Source organism: Lynx rufus, unplaced genomic scaffold, assembly GCF_022079265.1.
Source record: "Lynx rufus isolate CCGP_SWC_20201006 ecotype Redwood Valley unplaced genomic scaffold, mLynRuf1.p SCAF_4, whole genome shotgun sequence".
Taxonomy (NCBI): Eukaryota; Metazoa; Chordata; class Mammalia; order Carnivora; family Felidae; genus Lynx; species Lynx rufus.
The window spans coordinates 72623902-72650839 of record NW_025814856.1 but is presented as its reverse complement, the minus strand read 5'-3'; the positions used below and the strand labels follow the sequence as shown (position 1 = coordinate 72650839).

The 26938-nt window shown below is 46.4% G+C and overlaps 1 protein-coding gene across 1 annotated transcript in view; it reads right to left on the bottom strand.

Annotated features, from left to right (window-relative positions):
• GLI3 (GLI family zinc finger 3) overlaps positions 1-26938 on the bottom strand; it is a 265226-nt gene that overhangs the window by 164435 nt on the left and 73853 nt on the right. Inside the window, exon 2 of the mRNA XM_047097109.1 lies at positions 25213-25455. Within this exon, the coding sequence (XP_046953065.1) occupies positions 25213-25455 (243 nt within the window). The remainder of the gene's footprint in view (positions 1-25212; positions 25456-26938) is intronic.

Here is a 26938-nt window from a genome sequence, read left to right as displayed (position 1 = left end):
AAATTCAAAGTCTTCACCAAAACATTAACAACAGAAAAATAATTCGTAAATTTGGTGGTTATTCCAGAAGATGACAGTGTTTTCATATTTAGTAAGGTCTGTGCTTTTGCTGATAACACACATCTAAATATACATGCATTAAAAGCCCTGTAAGGGTTTACATTCCCATCCCCTAAACAAAAATTCAGGCACACAAAACAAACTGTACAAATTATCCTTACTGCCTCTTGCTAATTCACTTTAGGCACAGCACTCAGGAAATAATAAATAAAAATTCTCCACAGTGTCAAATAATTTGGTAACCAACTTTCTTTACCACATAGGGAAAGTAAGTGGATTTCCTCATAAGGACTCAAATTCATATTTAAGCAACTATCAAAAAGATGAAATGTAATTCAAATGGGGATATCATGTGTAACAATCAGTCGACCAAATTTATAGGACCTTTTTAAGACAGACGATCTGAATAATTACCAATTAGGAATTTAAAGAATTGAACTGACATTCTGATCTTCAACCTAAAGCAATAGTTCTCACACTGTTGTATAAAGACTGGTTAGAAGCACAGGATCCCAGGGGCGCCTGGGTGGCTCAGTCGGTTGAGCATCTGACTCTTGATTTTGGCTCACATCATGAACGGTTCTGGAGTTCAAGCCCCACGTTGGGCTCCACAGTGTGCAGCCTGCTTGAGATTCTCTCTCTGCCCCTCACCCACTCAGGCTCACTCATGCTCGCTCGTGTGCTCTCTCTCTCTCAAAATAAGCTAACATTTAAAAAATAAACAAGTAAAAGAATCCCAGACGCGGTTCTAACTCTGGAGCTCTGGGGTGAGGTCCAGGATTCTCCACGGCCACACGAGGACCACATGGTCACTTTCGAGGCTGCAGTTTCAAGAGCCACCCTCGAAGGCAAGGCCCTGGAGGTCCACAAAAGTCAATCAATCTCCGTGTGACTCTCCAAATCACCTTCTGCCACCATCCTGCCTTCCATTACACATTCACTCGTAGGGGGAGAAAGCCAGCCTCCATTTTCCTTTTGATAACTGGGTAAATTTCCATCAGTGTAAACACACAGCCACAATCCCCTGCAGAAGTTGCAAAGTCAAGCACGTGCTTCTCTCTACAATGTCAGGTGGTCCATGTGACTACATCTTTTTCCTTCACTCAATCGACTGCTGGAGCCGAGCTTTCTTCTGTCATTTTAAAGACTGCGTCGAATTCAAAGAGTCTGAACTGCACAAAATTCACATGTGGACAACGCTTACTCTGGGAACGTGGCCAGGTACGGTGCCTGCTTCAAGCCAAGTGCCCTCCCCCGAAGAACCAGACTGACACCAGGGGAGCCGGGGAGAGGCAGTGAGTTGGATGCAAACTACCTTGTAGTCAAAGCCAACAAAGTGACCCTGAAGCCTTGACTTAGGGCCACCACCAATCCCAGAACCAGCCCAGCCCCATAGACAGGAAGCTGAGTGTGGCAACATGGGGGCCAAAAATCACTCCTCTACTTGTCACCAGTCAAACACATGCCCCAGAGGTCCCCCTTGCCCCCTGCGAGTGCCACCTGATGGTGTGTGAATTGCTTTGCTCCACCAAAAGCTCCAACTGTCAGGACAAAATTTATCTCTGGAATTCAAAAGATCATTTTAGTGAGTTGCTGTTTGGTGTATTAAACGGGTCCCAAACAAAAATGTGCACTTTTCCTCACCAGTGGGATTATTTAAAACAGAGCATCTCATAGAATGAGAGTTTGTCCTGTTCTTTCAAAGAATTCATTTCTTTTAAATGAAGTGTTCCAAACGTACACAACTTATGCAAACAGATGTCCTCCTTGGTGCACCTACAGAACCCGTCTTAAAAACTGTGTTTTGTCAACGGAACTCACCGACACATTCTGGAGCCAAGCGGCATCATAATTTCTTCCTAAAATCAGACAGACAAGATGTGAAAATAGAGTGGGAAAAAGTATACATTAAAACCGCAAAGATCAGAGCGGATTAGTAACAGAAGCTGGCTATTTGGAGCTAATGGTTCTCTCTGCCTCGGAAGCACGGCCAAAACCCGGCCCTCGCCAGGAAGGAAAGCAAAGGATGCGGAAATACTAGCGGCCTGGAGAGGCAAGGCTGAGGGGGTGGGCGAGGGGCTGCGGCCAAGCCACATACAGGTGGCACCACGGTCCCCAGCTGGGCCTCTGGACAAAACCATCCCATGTAAACCTTAAAGAGGATTAATCCTCAAGGAGCACTGTAATGAGACCTTAAAAGACTGAACAACAGCAGCCTATCGCGGAGGAAGGCAGTCGCCTGCTCCCCAAAGTCTTGCTAGCAGAGTTACATCAAAGCGAACGGGCCCCAGATAGCAGGCTGCTGCAGGAATCCCTTATCTCGGCTCCAGCGGATGCGGCCGCTGTGATTGTCTTGAACTGCCACCTGTCCCAGGCATCTTTGAAGGCAACGCTAAGCCTCTGATGGATCTGACCTCCTTGAGCTGAGATCCTTTTATGTCTTTCTTCATTTTCTGCCCTGCTACATTCTTCCCCTGCCATGCACACGACATGAAACAAAGGGAGTTCTCACTCCTGACTCACTGTCCCCAGCCATTTGAAAGCAAAGAAAAACAATGTTAAGGATTATACTCCGCCCGTAATATGGAGCTGTCCTCAGGAGACAAGCCTCTTATTTTTGAGAGTAGAACTAGACCGCACTGACGCGGAGGAGCTTTACAAAGGGGCTCGATGGCGCTGGACGCCAAGACGCGGAGGCTGCTCGCCTGTGATAACTTAAGAACACGCAAAGGGTCCTGCGGAACTTAATTAATAATCCTGTGTTTGAATGGGAGGAACACAAATTCTACAATATTAAAGCACGCTCACCAAGTCACTGCACTTTGGGACTTGAAATAGGATGGCGACAGGAAAATGTCCCTCGACCCGATTCCACTCCAAAGGATTAAGAGCAAACAAGCAAACAAAAAAAGCTAATAGGAGGGGTGCCTGGGTGGCTCGGTCGGTTAAACGTCCGACTTCGGCTCACGTCGTGATCTCGCAGTTCGTGGGTTTGAGCCCCACATGGGGCTCTGTGCTGACAGCTCAGAGCCTGGAGCCCGCTTCGGATTCTGTGTCTCCCTTTCCCTCTCGCTCTGCCCCTCCCCCCACGCATGCTCTGTCTTTCTCTCTGTGGTTCTTGGGTTCAAGCCCCACGTCGGGCTGTGTGCTGACAGCTCGGAGCCTGGATCCCGCTTTGGATTCTGTGTCTCCCTCTCTCTCTGCTCCTCCCCTCACTCATGCTCTGTCTCTCTCCCTCTCTCGAAGACAAGCATTAAAAAAAGTTTTTTAAAAAACATTTACAAAAAGCTGATAGGAAAGGGAAAATTGATGCTCACAAATACTGCAGGTGAGGAAAGTTTAAAACCTGCTCGAGTTCCCTGTGGGGCCTTTCTCAGAGGCTGGAAGTATCTGACATTTCCAAATCACCCTGGGAGGAGGGCCGTGTGTAGGTTTCCGCGAAAAGGGCTGCCGTTTAAGGGGAGGGAACGAGGCCGAGCTCCAAATTCATTCAATACCGTATTTCTCAACAACCTACTTCGCTGTCACACAAGTCTCTCTCCACATATTGCTTCAATAAGACTCACTTCTGTGACTCTTTCTCACATCTAGTGAAATTCTAACACTCCTTACGGACTGATTAGGAGTAGTATTTATTAATATTTGGTTTCATTTCACTAGAGATTCCAGGCAGCATTAAAGAATTCATGCGAAAAGGTAGAAAATGCTAACGGAATAATAATCCAGTCAGAGAACAGTCGAGATGCGGTCAAGACGTAGAGAAAGTTGATCTCGACAGGGATCAACCACAGATCCCGACAGGGTTAGGATCGCGGAGCCACCAATTCAAGTCTGACTTTCCCAGTAGCCAAAGGGAAAAAAGAGAATCGAAATCAGCTACACAGCATTCCTTTTGCAAGGAATCGCAGAAGCGAGGCGCCTGGGTGGCTCTGTCGGTTAAGCATCCAACTTTAATTCAGGTCATGATCTCGAGGCTCTCAAGTTCGAGCCCCACGTCGGGCTTTGTGCTGTCAGTGCAGAGCCTGCTTCAGATCTTCTGTCCTCCTCTCTTTCTGCCCCTCTCCCACTTGCACTCTCTCCCTCTCTCTCTCAAAAATAGATAAACATTTGGGGGGAGAAAAAGTCACATAAGCTCCCCAACTCATAGCGTACTGTAGTCTTGCGTCTGTCTATATAGTATTTTCAAACTTCGGAAAAGCGCATAGGTCGTGGGAACGGAACCAGCAATTTGGAAATTGCCACCGTAGCCTTCTTGGGGCTTGGGCTCCATAACCCATTTGTTCAGAAGAGGGTCAGCCAACAGGGCTGGGAAGCTGCGGCACGCTTGGCTCTGGCTTCTAGGACCACCTCCAGCCCAAAGGAGTGAGGACCCCGCAGGAAACCAGTGGCGAGGGGCTGCCCAGAGCCAGTCTCGCTCCAGCCACCCCTCCTGAATGCTCCCCACACCTGGCTGGGCCGCACCAACCCCAGGCCTGTTCCAGCTCTTCCAGCTTGGATTTTCAGCTTTTCAAGTTTTCACCAGCCTCCAACCGCACAGCACGGTCTCGTCCCCTGATTGACAGCCTATCTTCCCGTTCCTGACATGGTTCGATTGCAGGCGGCCCAACGAGTAAGGAGGAGCCTTTTCAACAGGGGCCCGGGGGCTCTGCGAGAGGTGGACAGCGGCCCTCAGGCTCTGAGCAGGCAAACTGCCTTCCACTCCTCTGTCCAAGCTGGAACAGAGACGTTTCTCCCGGACACGTTCTTCAGGGATGCTCAATTCAAAAAAGGAACACGTTGACATTTACTCCATGTGAGGCGGGCAAGCAGAAACTAAGTTTTCCAATTTAAAAAACAAGGTTCAGTTTTGTACAATATCACTGATCTCTCCAAGTTGATGATTTTTCAATAGTGTGGTGGTATTAAAGTGGGCCAGGTTAAAAAATAAATTCAAAAGACGCCGTATTAACCAACTACTTTAAGAAAAACAAACACATATATAGGAACATATACAAAGATGTTAGGAGAAAAACTTTCATATGCAGCAAATCTGTGGTAAATAGGTGCTCAGTTTAAGATGTAATTAGGGGCGCCTAGGTGGCTCAGTTGGTTAAGTGTCTGACTCTTGGTTTCGGCTCAGGCCATGCATGATCTCGCAGCTCTGTGGGTTCGAGCCCCGCACCGGGCTCTGTGCTTGGCAGCGCAGAGCCTGCCTTGGATTCTGTCTCTCCCTCTCTCCCTGACCCTCCCCTGCTCACACTGTCTCTGTCTCTCGCAAAATAAATAAACTTTAATAAAGAGGACATAATTTGATGATATGCATTTTTAAAAAAAATGTTTATTTTGAGAGAGACAGAGAGAGCATGAGTGGGGGAGAGGCAGAAAGAGAGAGGGAGAGGGGGAGAGAGAGAGAGAGAGAGAGAGAATCCCAAGCAGGCTCCATGCTGTCAGCACACAGCCCAATGCAGGACTCAATCCCACAAACCATGAGATCATGACCTAAGCCAACAGCAAGAGTTGAGCCTCTGACAGGTGCTTGGATATCACGCATTTCAATTGTTATGCATTAGCCAGAGCTGAACTATTTAATTCAAGTTTCTATGGAACCATCATATTGACTGCCTTTTTTTGGAGGGTGGTCTACTTGGGTAAAGAAAATAAACTAGGGGAAACTTTTCTGAGGAAATGAGTAACTAGCTCTTCAAGTGAGAAAAAAAAAAGTAAGACTTTTAAAATACGTGTTGGCTGGGATGGTAGTTGCCTTTGGGAAATCATACTATTGAATCACGGTATGTTCATTCCATAAAAATACAACACAACTGCCTTACCTAGTTTTTTAATCTAAGTAGAACTTTTCCCAGTTCTCAGGGTTAAATTCCATTATTTTCGAGCTTCTCAAATAAAATCACAGAGAATAAAATACATTCTAAAAGCTAAAAGTAAGGAAAGTAATAAAGAAGGATCCAAGAGCATCGAAAGGACACGGGAGGACAGTCCGAGTCACACCGTCTTGGTGAGTGAGTACCTTCCTCGGGGCTGAAGTCTGGCACATGAACAAGGCAGAAGCCACTGTGCCCATGCGGGACAACTGCCCCTGGGAGGGAAGCCGATTTGCTGGGGGTTTTAGCGTGTTCTCTCCTTTACTCTGCTCCCACTCTGGGTCACCACTACTGTCCCCTTTTAAAGATGATAAAACCAGAGTTCAGTGCTTGCTCAATGTCACCCTGTCAGAGGGTGACAGGGCCAGGCCTGGATCCTAAGTTTAACTGACTTTAGATAGGCCAAAAATACAAAAAAAAAAAAAAAAAAAAAAAAATTAATTTATCATTTCCAATTTAAGATGGCAGGCAGGGCCAATACATCTCTTGCCTTTCCCTCTGAAGAGGTCTCTGAAATACAAGGGTGGAAGCAGACGCTTTAGTAATAATAAAAATATTTATAAATAAGAATAAAGTTTACAGGGCACTTACTTTGTGCTGGGAACTTCTATAAACTTTATATTAAATCACTCAATCCTCAAAACAAGCCTATGAAGTAGGTGCTATTGTAACTTCCATTGTAGAGGTGAGAAGGTGAAGGCTTCCTTAGCAAAGGCGAAGTAATTCGACCATGATCACATTGTGGAAATTGGCAGAACCAGGATTTGAACCCAGGCAGCCTGACTAATTTCTGCAAGACACCACTGGGCTGAAACTAGAACTACAGCTGCGGCCTGTGGAGAAGCAGCAGCCTAGCATATTAAGAGGGCAAAGACAAGGGTAACAGCTGGCTCACCAGGAAGTGTTGGCCTAGATAGACCTTTACATGGAACACCTGTGCCAGTCATGTGACCTGTCCCCCGCCCCAAGGTACCAGGGGGCACAGGTAGCCCGAATCTTCCCAAGCGACGTCATTATGCCTCTTCTTCAAAAAGTTGAACGGACTCTCCCAGGAAAGTGAAATGAGCGTACATTCTGGAGCACTCTCACTGAAACGTACTCGCCATGGGAGCCACACCAGCTCTTTCCTCCAGTCAGCCCACAGATTGGGACCCCTGGAGGTGCCCAAGGCACACTGGTTCTCACTGCTCCCCAGAAGCAAGCCCTCCGCACCCTAGCATGTGGAGGGCCCTGCTGCATTTGCTGCCAATGGAAATCCACTGGAAGGAGATCCTACCAATCGATATGCACGGGTAGGATGTTCGCTCTGAGGAAAGGAAGCCTCCTTCCTCACCTGAGCCTGAGCAGAGGGATCCCGGGCCAGCCTCCATCATCACACTCTCAGGGAGAATAGACACCTAGGATCGGTAGGCTTATGAGAGGAGGACGAGGGGCCAGGGGAGGACAGAAGCAACAGGAAACCATAACCCCAGGGGCAACTTGTGAGGATCGTAAAGAAGTATTACATACAAAAGGCCAGAGCAACATGCTACAAAAATGGGAACCATCGAGTATTTTTTTAAAGAGCTCTCAGAGGAACTCCTGGGTGGCTCAGACAGTTAAGTGTCTGACTCTTAAGTTTCGGCTCGGGTCACCATCTCACAGTTTTTGAGTTCAAGCCCCACAGTGGGCTCTGTGCGGACAGTGTGGAGCCTGCTTGGGATTCTCTCTATCTGTCCCTCTTGTGCTGTCTCCCTCTTTCTCACAATAAATAAGATTAAAAAAGTAAAGAGCTCTCAGAAATTGAAAACGTAATGACTAAAATTAAAAGGTCACCAAAAGCACTGGAAAATGAATTCAAGGAAATTTCCCAGAACACAGAACCAGAAGCAAACAGATGGGAGAATATGAAAGGAAAAGATACGAGACACAGAAAAATAACCCAGGAGGCATAACAGTCAAGTAAGCAGAATCCGGAAAAGATGAACAGGGAACACGGGGCAGTACAATGATTAAAGACAGAATGAACATAAAACATCCCCAGAGATAAACAATGCAGCTTCAGACTGGAGTGGTCTACCAACCGATAAGCAAACAGACGAAAATTAAAGTAAGTTAAATTTAAAATATCTGCATCTGGAGATGGGTTTTCAGACACTAAGGGCAAAAAGATCAACATCTACAAAGGAATATAAATCAAAGGGGCATCAGACTTCTCATCTACAACTTTGCATGTTAATATAAAAGGCAGCAATGCCTTGCAACATCTCAGGGGAGATGATTTTTTAAGTCAGAATTCTAGCTACACTATCACACAAAAGCAAGGGCAGGATAAAGGTACCTTTACCAATGCAAGGACTCAGAAAGTGTTACCTCCCCATTGGTGGGAAGTTACTTGCTACACCATGGTAAAATAAAACAAAGAATGACAAAGGCATAAGACCCCAGAAATAGTCGTTTCAGTGTGGATGACCATGAAGGGATGTCCCGAGACACCCAGTTCAGACTTCTTGGGAGAATGAAGTGCCCAGGAAAGATGGGGGCTCTCCCTTAGGTGCAAATGATAAGGTTAGGAGGTCGAGGGGGAAAGGAAGGATGTTTATAAAGACAAGTAAGAGAGGAAAAGCTAAAGCAGCTACAAAAATGCAACACAGAGGGGCGCCTAGGTGGCGCAGTCGGTTAAGCGTCCGACTTCAGCCAGGTCATGATCTCACGGTCCGTGAGTTCGAGCCCCGCGTCAGGCTCTGGGCTGATGGCTCGGAGCCTGGAGCCTGTTTCCCATTCTGTGTCTCCCTCTCTCTCTGCCCCTCCCCCGTTCATGCTCTGTCTCTGTCTGTCCCAAAAATAAATAAAAACGTTGGAAAAAAAAAATTTAAAAAAAAAAAAGCAACACAGCAGCTATGCAAGCCATGAAGAGAAAGTAAGAACAGACAGACGACTTGTTCTTAATGCTAACCCGTCTCTGCTGGGTCGCACCAGCCCTGCAAAGAAGTGAGGCTACAGATGCTTAACTGATTTCCAGCCTTTAAAGTCAACCTATGGACAGAAACACGGCAGATGTGATGCTGGCTGGAAGATTCCAGGGAGATATTAACACTGGAAAAGCTAGGCTCCAAAAGATGGGATGGGGAAGGTCACCTAATATCCTCACCTTTGAACTAGAAAATCAAAAACTACTATGAAAACTTGATTAGAAGAAGAAGGAGGAGGAGGAGGAGGAGGAGGAGGAGGAGGAGGAGAAGAAGAAGAAGAAGAAGAAGAAGAAGAAGAAGAAGAAATAGAGGTTTAAGATAGTCTTTACAAAAATACTCACCTGGGTGGCTCAGTGAGCTAAGCATCCAACTCCAGATTTCATCTAAGGTCAGGATCTCACAGTTTTTGAAACCTCACGGTTTGTGAGATCAACCCCCACTTTGGGCTCTGCACTGACAGAGCAGAGCCTGCTTGGGATTCTCTCTCTCCCTCTATCTCTGCCCCTCCCCCACTCTCATGCACACGTGCTCTCTCGCTCTCTCTCTCTCTGAAATTAAAAAAACTTAAAAAAACAACGACCATTAGAGAAATAATAGTAAACATAATTAGTAATATATTATCTATATTGAAAGAGATGAGGGTACAATGTGGGAAGATTAGAGGTTTCCTCTCCTACTGGGGAGTCGATAAATAGTGCTGAGTGAAAGCATCCAGAGTCCGTATGTCAGGAAATAAAGGTGTAAGCACAGTGTGGGGCTGTGATGGTTGTCTACCAAAAGAACTAAAACAGAAATAGCAAAAACTGTCCTTGCCACTGGGGTTGAAGGAGAAAGGATGGGGGTGACTTTAGCTCTCCGTCCTAAGCTCTCACGCACTTTATCCTTTGTTGAAATGAGCATGTGCCCCTTGTAAATACAATTTCAATGAAAACACAGTAAAAGCTTACTTTACAAAGAGAACTTCAAGGTTTCACCTGGATCTTTTCTAGGGAAAATAAACTAACACTGGAGTAATCAAATAATCATCATATATGAAAAATCTTTCACAAATCCATTTTGCCTGTTCAGTTTTTACTAATCAGTTTCAGGGAGACAATGCAGCTCAGACCTGACTCAGCTTGCCAGTTTGGAATATCATCAAGGACAGGAGTGGAATCCTAGCAAAACCCTCACAATTCCTAAGTGGAGTGGAAGCTCACAGCTTCCGAATGTCATCTCACTTTGTCATTATCTCAATATTAGCTCTGATGGTGCGACTCAACGTGACATCATTTGACAGAGATGAGCCAACATTAACAGGTTTTGCAAAGCCTTTAGCCAAGGCTATAAAAGATCCTAAAAGTTATTTCAAATAAAATGAGCTCTAAAAGAACACAAGGTGTCTTCACTTACCCCCTTATCAACAATCAACTGCTTTAATGCCCTGCGTCATCACCATTTCCCGCTGCTATCCCTAGTGCCAAAGCCTCTCCTACAATTTCAGAACACGAAAAGGCCATCTTCAATATTAATCTCAGAAAGAAAAAAGTGGTTAGAAACATTTATTTCAAAAAAATTTTTTATGTTTATTTGTATTTTTGAGAGAGAGAGATAGAGTGCAAGCAGGGGAGGGGCAGAGAGAAGAGGGAGACACAGAATTCGAAGCAGGCTCCAGGCTCTGAGCTGTCAGCCCAGAGCCTGACACGGGGCTCGAACTCAGGAGACGTGAGATCATGACGTGAGCCGAAGTTGGCCGCTCAACTGACTGAGCCACCTAGGCGCTCCTAGGAACTTTTACTTTAAACAGTGAAATTATGGGGGCCCCCGGGTGGCTCAGCCGGTTAAGCGGCCAACTCTTGACTTCGGCTCTGGTCACGATCTAGCGGTTCATGAGTTCAGGCCCCACATCATGCGCTGTGAGCACAGAGCCTGCTTTGGGTCCTGTCTTCCTCTCTCTGCCCCTCCCCCACTCACGCTCACTTTCTCTCTCAAAAATAAGTGTTAAAAAATTATTAAAAAAAAAAAGAAATTACTTAAAAATACAAACCAAACACAAAAGCACATTACCTACGCCATGAGTATACAGGGAAAAGAACACATAGCTCCTCAGGATGTTTTCATTTCTACCTTGGCCCTTTGCGAAACTAGTCTGGCATTCAGATGGAGTGTGTGTTTTGAAATAAATACTTTACCTTGGTCTCAGATACTATCAGCTAAGTAAGGACAAGCCGGCATAGAACACACAGTCGTGAATACCGCCGACATGTCCAAGTTCATTAACTCCAAAACTCAATCACACCATGCAGCCAAACAGAGCTTCTCGGCCAGACTGAATCAGGGTCTCGTTCCCGACCCCACTGAGTCCCCTCCACACACTTCGTCGGAGGGAATTCGTGAGGCAGGATTCACCCCAAGTCAGCACCCTGCAGGATCTCGACTGTTCTCAGAAGAGAGGCCAACCACATCTCCGATATCAAGCTCTGTTTAATAGAACTTCCAACTGGAATCTTAATACTTGGGACCTGAATCGGCAGAAATAAAAAATCCATGCCTTAAAGTAATGCTCACCTGGTGGCTCATCATGACAGAGGATTTCAGAAAATCCAAAGACTAATAGCAGGTGACTGGCATCAAAGCAGCAAGGCTTCATGGTTACCAAAAAGTAAGAACTTTTTAGGAATATCCTATCAGGGCAGATTAACAAGAAGGAATGATAAGGCAGGTCTCCAAACTTCTCCTCTGTGGGGCAGACAGTCCCAAGCGCCTCTGTCATGACTGGGCTATCTCAGTTCCTCCCTCCGTGTGGTGGCTGTGCCCCTGGACGGTGAGACCATGTGGCCACCAACATGAAATATCAAGTTCAAACAAGCAAGCTTGAAAAGGATTCATGGTTAAGAAAAATGGAGTGTGAATGACCAAAAGTTGCACCTGTATGATTCATGCCCTGAACTCGGTTCCCTGCGAACCAGCAGAAGACATAAAAAGAGAGGAAAAGAGAATCATTGGTGGCCTCTATGATACACAAAAGTGCCAAATGAAACTTTTGCCTGCGCTGGGTCAGAGGGCATGCCTATAAAAACTCAGAAAATCTATTACCTATGAGTTGCTTAGACTTTAAGGACAGGAGCCGTGTGACAGACCAGTTACACTAAGGACACTGAGGTCGGACCCACCAGGTGGGGGGCACAGTGACATCAGCAATGACAAAACCTAACTGTGTGCCCCTTAGGCCACAGGCCAGAGCCTGCAATCACACGTCCCCAAAGGGCCCCAGGAAGGGCACTGGAGAGATATAAACGCACATGCTTGGCTGACATATGAGCAAGCGTCACTATCCACTGATGTGAAATTCGCCCCCAAAAGGTCTAAAATTCAGGGGAGCATTTCAGATTGCAGCTCCGAGCCCCTCATAAATTAATGAAAGGCAGACATGAAAGTTACTAACAGCTGGAACGGATCAAGCGGAAAGAAAATGCAGCATCGGCATGTGTTATGTGAATTTCTTAGAGTCCATAAATTTGATATTTGGAAGGAAGAAGGGAAATGTTAATTAGGAGAAATTTCATACTGGATTTAAATTTGCCATGCAGTCAGAGCTCTATTGTAAAACCCTCTCGGAATCAGAAATCACCCCCGACAGACCCGGGTCGTGCCCTTCACCTGCCACGTGATACTTGCTGATCGGTTCCTTTATCCTTTGCGTGTGTTTCGCACGGTCTCTACCCAAAACAGAAAAATCAAGAGCGAGGGTCATACCTTTTAATTCTTCTGCGTGTGGCATTAAATGAACGTTGAGGAATCGAACAATAACTTAAGAAGCCGTCCCTCTGCCTTCTCTAAAAGCCGGGTAACAGCTGGCCTTATGTTTTACACTGCTGCAGTTAGAAGTATCTCAGGAGATCAGCTACTCTGAAGTCTCAACGCTAACTTTTCTTACTGTCCTGCTACAACTTGCATTTGATTACCAGATCCAGATAGATCTCAGGGCAGATCCGGTACCTGAAAACAGCTTTATCCAGGTAGGGTCCAGGGTTTTACATCAGTCTGTCAAATAAGCAGTGCCTGAGAGCAGGGGATCCCATGGCCTCCCTGGGATGTTCTGTCTCCGCCCTCCTCGGCATGGGTCTCCTGATTTGAGAGTTGCCACGTGTCTCTGTAGCCTGCACCGGCCCTGAGATTCATAGTCAGGCCTTTTCATCTTTCCTCATAAACCATTCCTCCAGCCCCTTAATCATGCTAACTGCTTCTCCCAAGATCTTTACAGTTTTTCTGAGACCCCCAAGCCCAGAGACCAGGAACTGCCCATGTCAGCAGGACACCATGATGCCTCTTGTGCATGATGCCTCTTGATACAACAGGCTTGTGTTCCCTCTCTCTCGCTCTCTCTCTCTCTGCAAATAAATGTTATTCTAAATGTAAATGAAAGGGTGCTCTCTCTCTGCCACTCCTTCCCCTAGGGTCCCGTGTAGTCACACAGAGGGACAGGAAAGGGATCGCTGTCCCCAGACAGGGCCTGGGTGGGGCCAGATACTGCATTATTCTGATATGTGAAAGCTCCAGTTATTTATACAGGCTGCTTTTCAGAATCAAGTTCACATGATGATTCGATCTGTGGTCCAAGCAGACAGCCTCTTTCCCAAAAGCCACTGCAGGTATGGGGGTTAACAGGACACGGTGGGGAAGGCAAAGTTTCACAAGATAAGTAAACAGCAGTGTCGTGGAGCCTCCCTCCCTCACTCTCAAACCCTCAGCCATGGAGTCCAGACTCCAACTAGTACCGGGAGCAAGATCCCTCTGAATCTCAGTTAACTCACGTGCCAAGTGGGTTTGTGCAAAAACTGAGTCCTTAGCCTAGCACCTTGAGCACAGCAAATACTCCACATAGGGGCCTGCTGTGGGGACTGCAGTGTTTCCCAACACACTTCTCCCCCAAAACAGAAGGGCGCAGAGAGGACCAGGACGCCTGACCGTACTTAGGTCACAGGTTACTTCTAACTCTTCAGGAGAGTATCCCTCAGAAGCAATTTCTTCTCCCTCCCACGTAGCAGGGCCTGGAGCACAGCGACCAGAGGGAAGCACCTGCACTCTCCCCGCCTGGGACATGCTCATCAATGGCTGCACACCCTCCCAAGGGCATGCCAGACCCTCGCCTGTCACCACCGGCAGCACCACCACCTGGTTCTGGTAGAGTCCCCCAGCTCCCCCAGTAAGGTTGGGCATGACCCACTGCCCGCCTGGTCGCGCCCTCGCGCAGCTGTGGACTGCCATGTTGAAAGCACGGTTTAAGAATTTGAGCTCTGGAGCCAAATGATGTGGGTTCAAATCTTGGCTCAGCCACTTCTGAACCATGGAAAAATGGGCAACTTCCTTAGCCCTAATGGGCCTCAGTTCCCTCCTCTCTCAACAGGGAAAATCATGACATCTTTGTGGGAATTAAATGAATTCAGCGCCCTGACGTAAGTTGTGGCACAAGGAGGGAGAGTTCAGTATCTGCCCGCCCTAATTTCTAAGACGGGAGGACTATTTCCCTCCCACCTAGGCCACGGTAACAGCCTGCTGGGTCACTTCCTAACTCTACACTTCTCTCATGAAGTCCCCACACACCAGCCAGAGCAACACTCCCCAAGAAAAAAACCCAATTACGTCACACCGTCCCATGGCTTTCCAATGTCCCCCAATTTCCCCCAACCCTGTCCCCCTGCCTGCCCCTAAACTGCCCCACTCACTCACCAAGTCATTACACCAGCCTTCTCTCTTCCTCCTGGACACGGCTACAGCAAACCCACAAATTCCACTCTTGAAGTGGAATGTTCTCCCCTTCGATCTTCCCATGGCTGGCTTCTTTTCGTCATTTGGGTCTCAACTGCAAAGACCCCTCTGAACAAGGCCTGACACATTACTACGCCCTGAGCCTCTCCCCACAACACCACCCGATTATTGGGCTCAGAGCACCAGCTGTGCTGGCTCAATGACATCTCTACCCAGGTGGTTAGTGCAAGTCCTCTGGCTGTGGTGTGGGCTCCACAAGAATAAGAACCTGACTGATCTTGGCAAATGCTCAACCCTTCAGGACCTAGACAGTGTCTGGTTCATAGCAGACTCTCAAAAAATGCACAGGATTTTTGAAATGAGAATAAACGTCAAGCATCATGTACCCAAGTAAGACTTGAAGCCCGTCCACCAGGGGGGGTGCTCAGAAGGGCCGGGAACCTCACAGGCTTTCAGGTGCCTCCAGCTGCTCATCGACTCTCTCTCTATATCGTCAATTTACAGCAAAGTGATACACAGACTACATTCAAAGCATCATTAACGATAAAAGATAGTACATGAAAAGGCATCCAGCAGCCAGAGATACATTAAATATAAAAGTAAATTGCATGTTAGATCAAAAGGGTCAACCCATGTGGTCAGATTTGTGGAGCCAGGCTGAGATCTCAGAAGCCAAGTGTACGATCCATCATATTCCAGATGGGCAGGGAGCAGGGCAGAAGTGACATTTGATGACACACCTTACTTACAGGGAGAAACAGGGATGGGGAAGGACACGTGAATTCTTGCTGACTTTGAAAACAGGCTTATCCCATGAAACCAAGCTGAAAAAAAAGCAAGCTGCTTCCTAGCCTCTGTCATGCACACTTGTCTGATCGTCTCTAAATTAGGACACAGGCAACTCCTTTTATTCCCCTCACGAGTCATAAGCACAATCAGGATGCAGATATGGGCCCCCCTCCAGGGAACGAGTAAACACCCAGCTTCCCGGAGCAGGCTTCCTCTGACCTGCACAATGTCTGCTGATTAGCCCCACAGCCCCCGCGGAGGACACGCATCTCCTCCTCAGGGGTCCCACCACCTTCTCCTAAGATCGTCTCCGTCCAGGCTGGATTGCTGGCTTTTGCCACCACTGGAGATCTTTGTTCCCATTTCCCCCCAACAGCATTAGCTACTGGATTTTCCAGCTGAATTTCACTTTAGTTCAGGACCCTGCCCCCAACCTCACCATAGGTCCCTTGCACTTTCTCCAGTTTGACTGATGTTAGATTTCAGTTTTCCAAGAAAATAAAACTCAAGGTTTTGGGTTTTTTTTTTTAATCATGAACATTATATATTTTGAAGTTACAATGAGTCTTGATACAAGACACTCTTAATTCATTAGAAATTAAGCTGCATTTTATTGTCAATGTTTGGGATTTGTACTTGGGAGATCAAGAAAGATACCATGGGGGGGGGGGGCGTTGCCTGGGTGGCTGACTCGGTCGAGCAACAGGCTCTCGATTTCAGCTCAGGTCATGATCTCACAGTTCATGAGATCAAGCCCCACATCGGGCTCTGCGGTGACAGACTGGAGCCTGCTTGGGATTCTCTCTCCCCCTCCCCTTCTCTGTCCGTACCCTGCTTACACACATGCTCACTCGCTCTCTCTCAAAATAAATAAATAAACTTAAAAATAGAAAGAAAGCTATTGTGGCTATCTGGGTTACCCAACACAGAAGAGCTCAGAGTCTGAGAAAAAGTATTTTGTTGTCTTCAGAGGAAGACAGGCCACATCACCCAGGGAGGCAGCACGTGCTTGATGGCCAATGAAAGAAAGGGCCGCAGCCAGAAGTCGGGAGGGTGGTTGTCAGACAGGAATCCTGAGCCTGCAAATCCCAGCGAGGAGCTGAATTAAACTCTCAGAGACAAAGAAACTCTGGGTTAGCAATGGGAAACACAGTTATCCAAAGATCTGCTGAAATACCCAAGAGCCATGAAACACAACATGTCCTGCGGTGAGATCACCCCAGGGATCAAGCAGAGGTGCTCCCCCCAGGAGCCCGTCTGCTACCACTCCCTTCCCTGAGCTCTGCCCTTCAGCCACCCTCCCCCTAGGTCCTCACAGGGGTCAGGATTTCCTTTGCAAAGGATCTTCTCTACCTTTTTGCCACAGGGATTAGTTCAGATGTCCCTTCCTCCAGGAAGCCCTCCTCAAGTCTGGGTCAGGTATGTTGTTACCGGCTCCCAGAGGACCCTGCATCTGCCTTTCTGACACATTCTTTGTATTGGTTTTTTTGTATGAGCTTATCTACTTATCTCCATGTCCCACCAGCCTGAAGTTCCATGGGAGCAGCAACTTTGTTCATCCTTTCTTTTTTTTTTTTTTTCAACGTTTATTTATTTTTGGGACAGAGAGAGACAGAGCATGAACAGGGGAGGGGCAGAGAGAGAGGGAGACACAGAATCGGAAACAGGCTCCAGGCTCTGAGCCATCAGCCCAGAGCCTGACGCGGGGCTCGAACTCCCGGACCGCGAGATCATGACCTGGCTGAAGTCGGACGCTTAACCGACTGCACCACCCAGGCGCCCCTGTTCATCCTTTCTAACGCCACTAGTCCTTTGTTCATCCCTTAGGATGCCACTAGTAAGCACACGCTGAAATAACAAATGACTAACAGATGAACAAAAGATACCAACAGCTGAATGAATCAAAAATGTTCCCCTGGACCCCCAAAAAGGAAGGGAAGACATTAGGAAGAGAAGAACAATTAATTTTAGGAGAGACCCGACATAAAGACCAAAATGTAAAAGCTAAACAATTTGAGGAAGTTGGATACTTTTCAAAGAGGACTGTAAGAATCCAAACTCTAGCAGAACAGAGGAAGGATGGAGCAATAAAATGCCAGATCAGTTACCCTACATTAAATCAAAGTGTAAAAGACACAAAGAGAGAAAACTCCAGCCCTTTCACTAAGAAGTATGAAGATACCGCACAAATTTATAGGTACAAGATCAAGAAAGCTGAAGCAGGACAGGAGATACAACTTCCAAGAGACATCAAAGGTAACATTCTTTAATTATACAAGAAAAAGGAGGAGGGACCAAGGGTAATGTTGCCTCCGTTAGAAAATGGGACAGAAAGCTGTTCACAGATGGCTGAGAAATGGTAAGAGTTCCTGTGTTTCTCAGGCTGTACTCGAAGAAAGGCTGGGGGGAGGGATGGACGGAAAGAACTATAAAGCAACTAAAAAAAAGTGCTGCCTGCATTGGGTGGGTGCCAAATTAGGGAAGGAAAATAATTACATGGAATATTTAAACGACTGAGTTTATAATCCCAAACCGATTCGTAGACGGAGGCTCCTGTTAACATGGATTACACGCATATTTGGACACTAACAAGTTGGAAAGATGTTACTGAAATCATGAACTGCCTAGAGATTATTGAAAGGAAAACAAATCGGTAAAATCTGGAAGAGGGGACACAAATACCGTGATCGCCTTACCGACAGAAAAAATTCCTACACCTGTTCGATTTCAGACGGGCATCAAACACTCGGAACGGGCGGATCTCCCGTGCTGACCTCACGGTTCTGAAGAGAGGATCCTCATCCAAGTCTGTAAGCAAATGGCCAACTTCTTCCAAAGGACCACAATCCACCTCCTGCGAGAGTCCTAGCAGTCTTACATGTGCCGTATGTACATGGAGGCAAATATTTTTGCTGGTTTTGAAATTTACACATTCTCTGAGTGTGCATAAATGCCCACTTTGAGAAAGGACTGGGTGACTATGCTTGGATCAGAGGTGACACAGAGGAACTAAAAATAAAATAGAGGCCGAAGCATCAGTCTCTTCAGGCTGCCGAATGGCCACTTCAGAGTGGCAAGCTTGGGACAAACTTCACCTGGGCTGTGACTCCGGTCAGGTAACAGAAAGGCTCACCCTTCTCTGTACTGCAGAGGCACAGAGGAGTCCTCTCAGCCCTGCCCCAGGAATTCTGGTGGCTGTAAGAACAAGGGACCATCCCTGGACGACCCACCCCATCATTCTAAAGACCAACATACACGGACAACACAGAACACAGCCGTGAGGTGCTGAGGTGAGAATTATAGGTCTACTTGGTGTCAGGGAAGGGAAATATCTCTGTGAAATGGAACTTAAAAAAGCCTTTCAAAGGAAGTGGTCTCTAGATAGGCCCTGAAGAACAAGTAGAACTTGAAGACAGGAGGAAAGCACAGAGTGACACCAAGAGGAACAAGGGTGTGAGCGGGGTGGCCGAGGTAGTGGCCGGGGAGCCTGACCTGGAGGCCTCTGGTGGCCGCCATGGAAGAGGGGTCTGTGCCAGGGTGAGACCGAAGACCAACTGATTTTCCCTAGAACAGGGTCTCCCTTAGCCTTTTGTGTCTGTCCTTCTGAATGGCCTTCAAGCTTCTCCCTGGTCCCCTCCAATAAATGCACCCCAAAATTCAACGAATAAAGCCAAATGTATTTTTCTAAACGCTACATGCTTTTCTCACTGCTGGTTCCCAGTTTTGCAGGCTACCTCCCAAGACTGATACGTAGAATCACAGTCATATCAGGTACAAGAGTAGTCAAGATTCACTGGCAAGCATCAATCTGGAACCCTAGGAATCATCCCTAGACTTCCACCACTTAAGGCAACAGCTCTTTAAAAATCTATGGAAGTGGCTCACAGTTTCCAATCCTTAAACGTTACCTCTGGACTACTGAAAGAAAACCTGGAAAGTTAACACTGAATTTCTAATAGAAAGCCAAGAATAATCACAGAGCTATTCTTTTTTCAATTTTTTTTTTTTTAATGCTTGTTTATTTTTGAGACAGAGAGAGCACAATCAGGGGTGGGACAGAGAAAGAGGGAGACACGGAATCCCAAGCAGGCTCCAGGCTCTGAGCTGTCAGCATAGAGCCCAACGTGGGGCTCAAACCCACGAACTGTGAGATCATGACCTGAGCTGAAGTCGGTCACTTGACTGACTGAGCCACCAAGGCGCGCCCCAATCATGGAACTATTCTTAAGCTCACAAATATGAGTTCTGCAAAGGTTCATAGATTGTCTGCACCTCCCCACTCCAGATCCCCCTACAGCTCAAGACTATCAGTGAAGGAAGCAACGTACCTAGCAAAGCCCCCAAAGTATCACGTGACATCAGTCCTTCTGACTAAACAGTGTAATTTCCAACTAAAAAAAAAAAAAAGAGAAAAGAAAAGAAAAGGAAAGAAAAGGAAAGAGAAGAAAAACCAAGACACTAAAACATTCCTGATTGGTTCATCAACTAGATGCGAATGGAACCGTGTGCTTGGGCAACTGTCACTGCCTGTGCTGTCTGGTTGACCCCAAACTGTTCATTTGTGCCCCGTAGGCATTTTTGTCTCTCACAGTCTCCAGATGACACTCCAACAGTAAGAGAAATGTGAGCAGGTGCACCTATTAAATATGTAAAATACTCATCTTCTCTTCCACTCGCTTAGAAGATGTATTTCTAAGGGGGGTAGAAAGTCACCTAATATAAAGACAGACAGGTAGAAAAACATTACATTTTTTTTTTTTTAGCACACAAGAATGCAAGTGGGCTCGGCCCATCAGCTTTCTGCGGAAAATAAATAAATGCAAGCAATTAAAAATTCAGTTTCTTTTCTTTAAGCAAATTCCTCAGGTTTTGCTAATTAGCAACTAATAGTTCTGTCATCCGAGCTGGGAAACATAAGGAGGAATACCAGCGGTGTGTTTTCAATCAAAGCATTTGCATGCAGGAATGAATCAGATTTTCCGTGAGGGACTATTACTGCTTGGGAGCAGTTGGGGGCAGAAGAAAAGCATCGTCACAGCCACAAAACTGTAACAGGGGCCTGAAATTTTAGAAAAGGGGACCTCCTTCTCCTCCTTGTAACAGAACCAGCAGGGGCCCTGCAAGGCATGCCTGGTGAATCTGAGAAGCTCCCCACCAAGACTCCAGCAGGGACAGTCGGAACACACGAGCCTTCGCAGGAAGACAGAAGACAACGCAACCCATGTTTTCTGTCCCAGGGACGGGAGGAAAAGTTAAGCATCCGCCGGGGTGCAGGGATGCCTGAACTATGACGTCACCTGCCTTCACAAGTTCCTAAGAGAATGAAGTGCGTGGTGGTTAAGTGCAAGCCGGGGTGATGGTAGTTTGAAATAACCTGGCTACGGATGGAGCAGGGGCAAAATGAAAGTGTAGGAAGGGGACAGGGGTCCTAACCCTGACTCCGGTACAAGCAGGTCGGGGCTCTGAAGCCCGGCCCCTCCCACGCTCTCCGGGAGGAAAAAGCGCTAGTGATCGCGCAGCAACCCGCCAGGCAGCGTCACCCCAGGCCTGAGCCGCGGCGCTTGAACGTCTACTTTCTCGCCTTGATATACAAGCCCTCCGCCACTACCCTTCAGGGGAGAATACCCTCCGGGGGCCCCCTGTGAGGATTTTATTCCAAACATATGCTGCGAACGTTTGAAGTGCCCGCTCTCCCTGGTATTCCTTTTTTTTTTTTTTAAGTCAAACCCACAAAACCTAAAATACTCTGAATCCAGCCAACTGCAGTTTGCGAAGATGCAACATTCCATGCCCAAGGATAATAAAGTCTTGTGCAATAAAGATTTTACAGATGTCCTTCTGAGGGTAAAGAAACGATTTTCCCTTTTCCGGTCTTACGGGAAGCCTGCCCACACGTTAGAAATACAAAGTTAGTATATATAGAAGCACAAATTAGCCATCTTGGAAAGTCCACATTTTCCAACCACAGAGAAACGAAGGAATTCCTGTGAGTGTTCCCATGCGCAGCGACACGGGATTGAGGATTCTTTTCTCCCCAACAACCTGGTGAAGCCAGCACATGACTCAAAAGAAAAGGGAATGAACGGCCTTTAAAAAGAGGTTTCTGAACCTTGAGCCACTGCAGGGCTGCAGTACCGACAGGTAAAGAAATGGAACTGAATTTCCAGGTCTCATTTTAAAAAGACGGTGCTTCGCTCACACCCTAAAAAGTCTTGAAGATGTGACTTCAGCATCACATTGGTCATTCATTAGCTTTACCTGGATAATTAAATCCAGATCAGGGGTATGGATTTTATTATAAAGTACTAAAAAAAATACTCATTATACTGCGAGAAGATTAAATGACCCAATAGGGTTCGAGACAAACTACAGTTACATCCTATCTAACTCCTTGAGGCTTAGTTGAGGACATCTTTAAAAGACTTCGTTTGGGGCGCCTGGGTGGCTCAGTCGGTTAAGCGGCCGACTTCGGCTCAGGTCATGATCTCACAGTCCGTGAGTTTGAGCCCCGAGTCGGGCTCTGTGCTGACAGCTCAGGCCTGGAGCCTGTTTCAGATTCTGTGTCTCCCTCTCTCTGACCCTTCCCTGTTCATGCTCTGTCTCTCCCTGTCTCAAAAATAAATAAAACGTTAAAAAAAAATTTTTTTAATAAATAAATAAAAATAAAAGACTTCATTTGAATAATTCTGCACCTGTCATGTTTTCCAGATAAGTCTGTATTTGCTACATAAAACACTTTCTGCCAAGAATTTAACAGGTGAAAACTTCTCAAAATCATCTAAATGTTTCCGTACTTCCTTCACTTACAAAAGAGCAAAAGATTAGAGAGAATTCACTAAGGTTCAGGGAGAGAGGTTATGTTCAGAAGGCCACGTGCACAGTGCCGACACCAACCTTTTTCCCAAGGTTTATGGCCCACTTGATCTCTGATCTGTGGAAGATCTGTGGATCTCAGGGAGGCAGAGAAACACACGCGACTGCAGCACTAACAAAAACACCTTGGTTTGGAGAGTTGAACTAATCACATACAGGTGCTGATGGTGGCGGTGATGGTGGCAGTGATGATGATGATGATGGAAAGGAACAGGAGGAAGTGGAACAAGAAAATGACATAAACTTTAATGAAGTGGACGCCCGGGGGGGAAGTGCCATAATCATGTGAAGCACTCATCATGAGCCAGAGATTTTATCAAATACTATATTTGCATGGTCTCCCTTAATTGTCAGGAAAACGTCATGGAGCTGCAGTGACATTATAATGCCAAGTAAATAGTTAGCAAATGATTTTTCTTTTTTTTTTTTTTTTTTTTTTTAAATTTTTTTTTTTCAACGTTTTTTATTTATTTTTGGGACAGAGAGAGACAGAGCATGAACGGGGGAGGGGCAGAGAGAGAGGGAGACACAGAATCGGAAACAGGCTCCAGGCTCTGAGCCATCAGCCCAGAGCCCGACGCGGGGCTCGAACTCACGGACCGCGAGATCGTGACCTGGCTGAAGTCGGACGCTTAACCGACTGCGCCACCCAGGCGCCCCTAGCAAATGATTTTTCAAGGGGCCAACACACTTGGCCAAGTTACATAGCCACAAAATGGCAAAGCTGGACGTTGAGCCGAAATCCCCTAAATGGTAATCTGATCTGGGTAATCCCTGGGATTCCCCCAACCATGTTATATATGTCATGATATCATTTATTTAGGGCCAGTTTAGAGAGTACATTGGGATGGTGGGTCAAAATGCATTTGCCACTTGGTTATAGGCAACGTACATAGTTTGTCAGCCACCATGCAATTTTAACAGTGACTTGAACAAAACAGTGGGGAAAGCTGAAGACATCAAGCTGTTGTTCTATGTCCTCTAAACAGAACAGTCCCAAGCCCCGCTAAGAGCTCTCCAGTGCCCTGTGCTAGTTAATATCCCACTGGTGGCCCAAGAGAGGCGGGTCACAAACACGGTGCCACAGATCCCAGGTGTGCAGAGAGCCTATCCCTCAATGGAGGGAGAGGATCCAATGGGCAAACCGTTAGAACCAACGAACCAAGAACAAGCTGCAAGTTAAATGGCACGGAGAGAAAGTTAACGGTCATCTGCCTACTTCCATCAACCAGAAGAGAAGTATTCGTCAGCTGTCCTGCCCAATTAAATACCTCACTAATTAGTGGGCATCTGGAATAGAAAACAAAACATAAATAAGAGACGGGAAAAGTTTGTGTTCACACATAAGAATGAAAACAATGCAGGGAACTTGTGGCTAATAAGCTAGGCTGGAGTCTTTCTAAAAAGTAAATACACTCAGGGAGTAAAAATTTAGGATGCGGATTCCCTCCCATTTTCTGCAGGAACAGAGATCCAACAGAGACCCGTTAAATAAAAATACAACGTAGGAAACAAGACTGTGCCCAGAGAAAAATCCTGCCAACACTGTTTCAAACTCTCCTAAAAAAAAAAGTAGAAAGACAATGAAATAAACTTTAATGAAGGAAGAAAAAGAGGCACGCCCCACTCCTCCTCACTTCTAGACTGGTAAAAACAACTGCAGCAATGAGCACTTTTTGATCAGAGAAGTTGTTATTTTTGACCAATAAGCACTTTTTGATCAGAGAAGTCGTAGCCTTGTCCAAAAGCTTACAAGAATCCCTAAGACCCTTTCCTCTATGCTTCTGACCACTTAAAAAATAATTCGCTCTGCACTTACAAAAATAATGTACCTTCCGTCTTTACTAACAATGTAATCTGGTCGGTGGGGAAGGGTGGGGGGGGGAGCAGTTGCTGAGACGTAAGGTTGCTCCGGGCTCTTTGATCTGCACCCTGATGAGGGAACATTCCCCTCTGCTGCAAGCCAGCTAACGAAGGGATGAAATTAGCTTTTATCCTGGGCACTTTCTTGAGCAAAAAGGAAAAAAAAAAAAGCACTAATCAGCTGTCCTCACTAATCAGTCATCTGGCTAATGACCTTTTGCCTTAAAACACTAAAATTTCTGAATGATGTGGAAAAAGGGAAACACAAACCAGTGCCCCTCACTGGAGCTCAATGGATCATCTGGAATTGGAGCCGGGAAGGTTAAATGGCAAGTCTGTATCCTGGCAAGGTGATAAATCTGTAATCAAGAGCTGTAAGCTTTGGCACCTCAATGTGAACTTCATTACTCCACAACCAAATTATATTGTTTTTAACTAGAAACAGGCCACAAATAAAGTCACCCCTTATACATCATTCTTTGGAGAAAACCATCATACACTTTTATTCTGAGTGCTGGTGATTTACTTAAACTTTATTAGTGCTGGAAAAGGAGCTTCGCCCATTTCTGGCATGCTGGCTGGAGAGGAAAGCAAAACAGGTAGCAAAAAATCTTCCGCATTAAGGAATTTAGCAACGATCTGTTAAAAGAGGTCTGTTCATCCTCAACAATTACGCAAAAAATCATTAAAAATGGGAATAGCTGTTGTTGAAGACTCCTGCCAATGCAGCCCACTTTAATAACTACCCCCATCAACCAATTTTCCTCCTGCAGTGTCTACTTGGGTGGAAGAAATCTGGTTCTCGTTCCCAGCAAAGGTCCATGTGGATTAGCCACAGATGGACACCTTCCTGAAGGCTTGATGTTGCTTAGAGATGTAAGAAAATGGCTCTCTCTAAAAGGAGGAATGGACAGGATGTAGGACAGGGGGAGAAGAGTGGGGAAAAAAAGTCAATTAAACATTTATATCAATTAATACCAGCACAATAACTCATGAAGCACGCGTGCACGCGCACTTGCCTGGCCTTCCGCAGCTCCCGGAATGGGGGCCGCGGGACAGGAACCACTTACGGTAGTGGGGCTCCATGTAACCATTCCTGGGGTCCATGGCAAACACAGTCCCGCGGTACGGCACAGAGGGCTCAGCCAGGTGCGGCAGGGACCCATGGATCTCCTTCTTGATCAGTGAGGCCCTCTCGTCACTAGATGTCGAAGGCTCCTCGCTAATCTTGCCAAGCCCCTGGACACTCTGTGGCTGCATGGTGACTGCGTTTCTTCTCTCTCTGTGATAGGTCTGCCCAGGACTTTCATCTTCTAAGGAAAGGAGGAAAACGAAAGCTCCGTGAGCCACTGGAAGGAGTGATTCAAAAACAGTAATCAATTAGGTCTCCCTCTCTCTCCCTCCTCCCCAAAAGAAGCCTATTTCTCATTCTTGGCAACGTTGAAAGCTACACCATGATGGGATAGTCTCCAGGCAAAACTGCTTATGAATGAAGGTCCAAAATACAAATCCAAGGATGGGGGGGGGGCAGGAAATGAGCCTATTAAGTTGAGATGTAGGGGGTCAGCAAATTATCATCGCCAGCTTACAACCGAAATCTGCCAGGGAGGCTTTTCATCAGGGACTTGCCAATATCCCTGCAGGTCCCAAGTGGAGCTGGAAGCTCTGCCAGCCTGAGGCTGTGATGTCCAGCTTCCCCCTGACTGTCTGAGGAAGCTGGGCCGCTCAGGTATCTGGGCAGCCCAGACACCCGCTGAGGCTCTGGGTGATCTAGGGATCAAAGGGCCCACAGTGATCCAGAAGTTTTCCCGTTTTTGTCTTCTTAGGTCTGTAACCCACTGGTTTACTGGAGCTTGAAATGGGACAAAAGACCCACTAGTTACAAAGGGATAAAGGTGCCAACCGTGGAAACCTACAGTGCCCTTTGCAAGTTACTTCGCTGCAGCCCACAGAACATTGCTGAGAACCAAGAAGAAAATGGAGCAAGACTGTAATTCCCAGGGCAAGACGGCTCTGTGGGCGAGGCAGGCGTCAGTTGTGTGGATACGGGCACATGTTCTGCGGGGGTCTGGACGCCGCTTCAGACATTAAGAAACAGCTTTCTGAAATTCCACACACATTCAATATTCCCGCCTCCAGTATTTCCATTCCCTTTGATCCATAGGACCTTCCCATCGACCCATTATGGCTCTCTGGGAATGGGACTGGAGGACCTTTTCTATAAGAGCAGATCAAAGAACCCATGCCTAAAACTAAACCAAACGAGTGATCTGAACCCACAACAAATGGGCCAATTCATCTGGTAGAATCATACACACATTCTAAACTACAAGCTCCCAAACAAGTTCTGCAGTTCATCAGCAGACTGTGGTCTGGAAGGTCCGTGCTGACAGAAGCAAAGCCGTTTGCACACGGCTTACACATCTAATTTGAAAACGATTTTCCATTCTTGATCTTAAATACACATATATGTATGTGAGCGATAATGCTGTTGTGCATTTCAGATGGACAGATTTTGAACACGGTTTATCCCAACATATAAACTTCTCTTCAAAGTATTGCATAAAGCAGTTCTATCTGGCCGAGAGCCCCTAAACAACAGAAAAAGTATGCTTTAGCAGATTCATGACTGTTTGTACAAATTCAGAAGCAAGTACAGCTATAAACACGGGCAAGCATGAATATATAGACTATAGTCACGACTACTGTTCTGTGTTGACTAATGGCTTGAACTACCCAAAGCAACTTGAATCCTTCTGCCTCTGTCTGGGATTTGAAGAAATAAGCAATTGTTGT